Source organism: Pteropus vampyrus, unplaced genomic scaffold (genome assembly GCF_000151845.1).
Source record: "Pteropus vampyrus isolate Shadow unplaced genomic scaffold, Pvam_2.0 Scaffold86, whole genome shotgun sequence".
NCBI lineage: Eukaryota > Metazoa > Chordata > Mammalia > Chiroptera > Pteropodidae > Pteropus > Pteropus vampyrus.
Genome location: NW_011888867.1, coordinates 854,952 through 857,617, shown reverse-complemented (window position 1 = coordinate 857,617; position 2,666 = coordinate 854,952). Strand labels below are relative to the sequence as shown.

General features: G+C 60.7%; 1 protein-coding gene across 1 annotated transcript in view; it reads right to left on the bottom strand.

Annotated features, from left to right (window-relative positions):
* MFAP2 (microfibril associated protein 2) overlaps positions 1-927 on the bottom strand; it is a 4,183-nt gene extending 3,256 nt beyond the window's left edge. The window contains 2 exon segments of the mRNA XM_011363605.2: positions 255-309; positions 311-927. Of these exon segments, the coding sequence (XP_011361907.2) occupies positions 255-309; positions 311-454 (199 nt within the window). The 5' untranslated portion in view covers positions 455-927.
* Between the last annotated feature and the right edge of the window lie 1,739 nt (positions 928-2,666).

The window sequence follows — 2,666 nt, the reverse complement described above, 5'->3', positions numbered from 1 at the left end:
TAAGAGGAAAAGCATAGACTCCTGGTGCCTGGTTGTGGGCCCCCTCTCCAGAATCCTGCCTACCTGCTGCTGTGGATGGTTGGGGTAAGGGTCCAGGAAATGCCTCTGGCTTTCGGAGTGGTTGGCCAGTCAAGTTTGTGGTCCAGGAGGCAGGAGGCCCTGGGACCCAGGGAGCTCACTGCCAGCTTCCTCCCCCAAAAACCTCACTCTCACCTACATAAGGGGAGCTCCCTGCATCCCCAGGCGCCACTCACCAGGCAGGAATAGCAGGAAGAGGCAGGCAGCTCTCATCGCTACACAGTGAGGCGGGCTGGGCTGGTGTCAGAGGACAGCTGGAGGAAGAGGAGAGGGCAACCTGCATCCCAGGCCCACTAATCCAGGACTGCTGAACCCACCTCCGCTCCCCTGAAGTCAGCCTGGAGGAAGAGGCACTCGGAATAGAAGCTAGGCACATGGAGGGCCTGGAATTCTGGAGGGGGAACCACTTTGGAGGGACATAGGCTGTCTTTGATGGCCCCCTGAGTGTTCAGGTCCCAAGGGACAAGGCCTCCAACTTGGCTCCAGGGCTGATCTTGAAAAATGGACAGACTACCATGCCCCGCTCAGTAAGAGAACACGTGTAATCCCCCACCATTTCTAATCCCCCAACCCTACTCTTTGCCCACTACCATGCCTACCCTTTGGTTTAGCACCTCCCCAGGTGTCTAATGCACTGATCACGCAAATGCCTGACCCTAGGCCCATCCTTGGGACCCCAGCCCTGTCCAGCCAACATCACAGCCTAGACTCAGCACTGTCTGCCAAACCCACCACCTGCTCCTGATTAGCCCCTGGGCCCTGAGCATCTTGCTCAGCAGGAAACCGCATGCATACTCAGACCCCAGGGGCCCCTGAGGAAACCAGGGCTGGGCAGGGCTCCCACCCCCAGAAGATTCCTCTACTGCCAGGCCTCCCAAGACCTGGCTGTCCATCAGACTCACGAGACTGTGGTCTATTTGTCTGCAGCAGCAGGAAGCACTTAGGGTGGAGTCTAATGAGGGCTTCTCTGGCTCCTAGAAGGGCAGTGCTGGAGGGGACCATATGTCACCAGCCCAGGAGTGCTGAAACCACTAACGTTGTACGACAAGTGTTGTATAATTTGCGGGGGACAGGGCAGTGGTCCATAGCTTTCACCAGGCTCTTGAAGTTCAAGAACTCCGGTTGCGTCCAGCCTCCAGTCTTTGGCCCCACGGTGGATTTGGCAGAGTCTACAGGCCCCCACGTCCAGTCCCAGCTCAGTGGAAGGCAGCCTCAGACTGTCAGCCTTCTGCTGGGAGGGCTGGGAGAGAGCTCACGGGCTCATTTATCCAGGAGGCCCCCTCTCTGCCACAACAAAGAGAGTTCTTCCAGACAGCTAACTGAAAACCTTGGCCATATTTCCCCCTGGGAGTCTAGGGAGGGGAAGGAAAGCGGCAGAAACACGGGCTTCTTTCTCTCCTTCCTCCCAATCTTGAGACTTCTGTGAGACCCCCTGCCCATCTCACGCATTCAACCCGCACTGCAGTCTGATGAGGTGGGTGAGGAAACTGAGGTGCAGTGGAGTGGGTGAGGGAGATGAGACTCATGACTCAAGCTGCCCCAGAGGCGGGGGACATTGGGCTCCCCACATCCCCATTCTGAAAGCCCTCGGCCCCCTCCTGGCTAGCGCAACTCCCCACAGAGCCTCACTCTCCCATTCTCGTCCCCCTATGCTGGTGGCAGCCAGGCTTCTTGGAACTGTCACCACTCTGGAGGAGGCCTTGAGTTGGGGCCTAAGGGGCTTTACAGACTGTCTGTGGGAAGTGGCCTCTGTCTGTCCTCAAAGCCCCTTCCTTGGGCTCTCAGCCTCCTCTGTGGAGTCTTTTCCTCCCCAGGTCTGGCACCCAAGCCCAGGCTCACTGGCCAGAAGGGACCCAGGGCAAGGGGTGTGGCTGTAAAGATGAGAGTCCGGTGAGGGTAATGAACAGTACCAGGGGCCGGACATCTCCAAGCACTTCTAGAGTTCGGATTTTGGGGAGTGTGGAGGAGGCCGGGACCAGCCCAGGAGGCTGCCCACCCGCTCCACAGCAGAGGACCCTCTCCCCTCTGCGGTCCTGGGGAGGGGTCAAGCGAGGCCTGTTCGGAGCCCCCTGCCCCCACGCTCACTCAGACGGAGGCTCTGCCTGCTCAGGAGGCCGGGCCGGGGTCGGGCTGGAGGAAACCAGATGTTGCAGCCTGCACAGCTGGGAACAATCAGCCACGGAAGCGCCCGGCGCGCTCTCCCAGTGTCTGATCTGTCTTTGTCTCTCCGCGTCTCTGTCCCGGCGCCCCGCCGCACACCCCGACCCCACCCCACCCGCCACATTCCAGCCTCCCTGGGAGAACAAAAGTCGCCCCCACCCCCCGACGCCCCCACCCTGGCTCCCCCCAAACACGTGCTTCCCTCTCTTCCCAACTCGAGCCCTCCCTTCAAAGCGACCCCAAACTTTCCAAGTGCCCTCTTAGCATCTGCTCAGACGGCCCGGTTTTAGGGACCCTGGCAGCCACCCCCGGGATCAGGACCCGAAGAGCTCCGCACCCCATGCCTCGGGGGGCCTTCAGACGCCCCTGCCCGCAGCTGGGGTCCCCCAAGCGCTCCCTGCCAGGTCCAGCCGCCAGGCCCGCGCCTA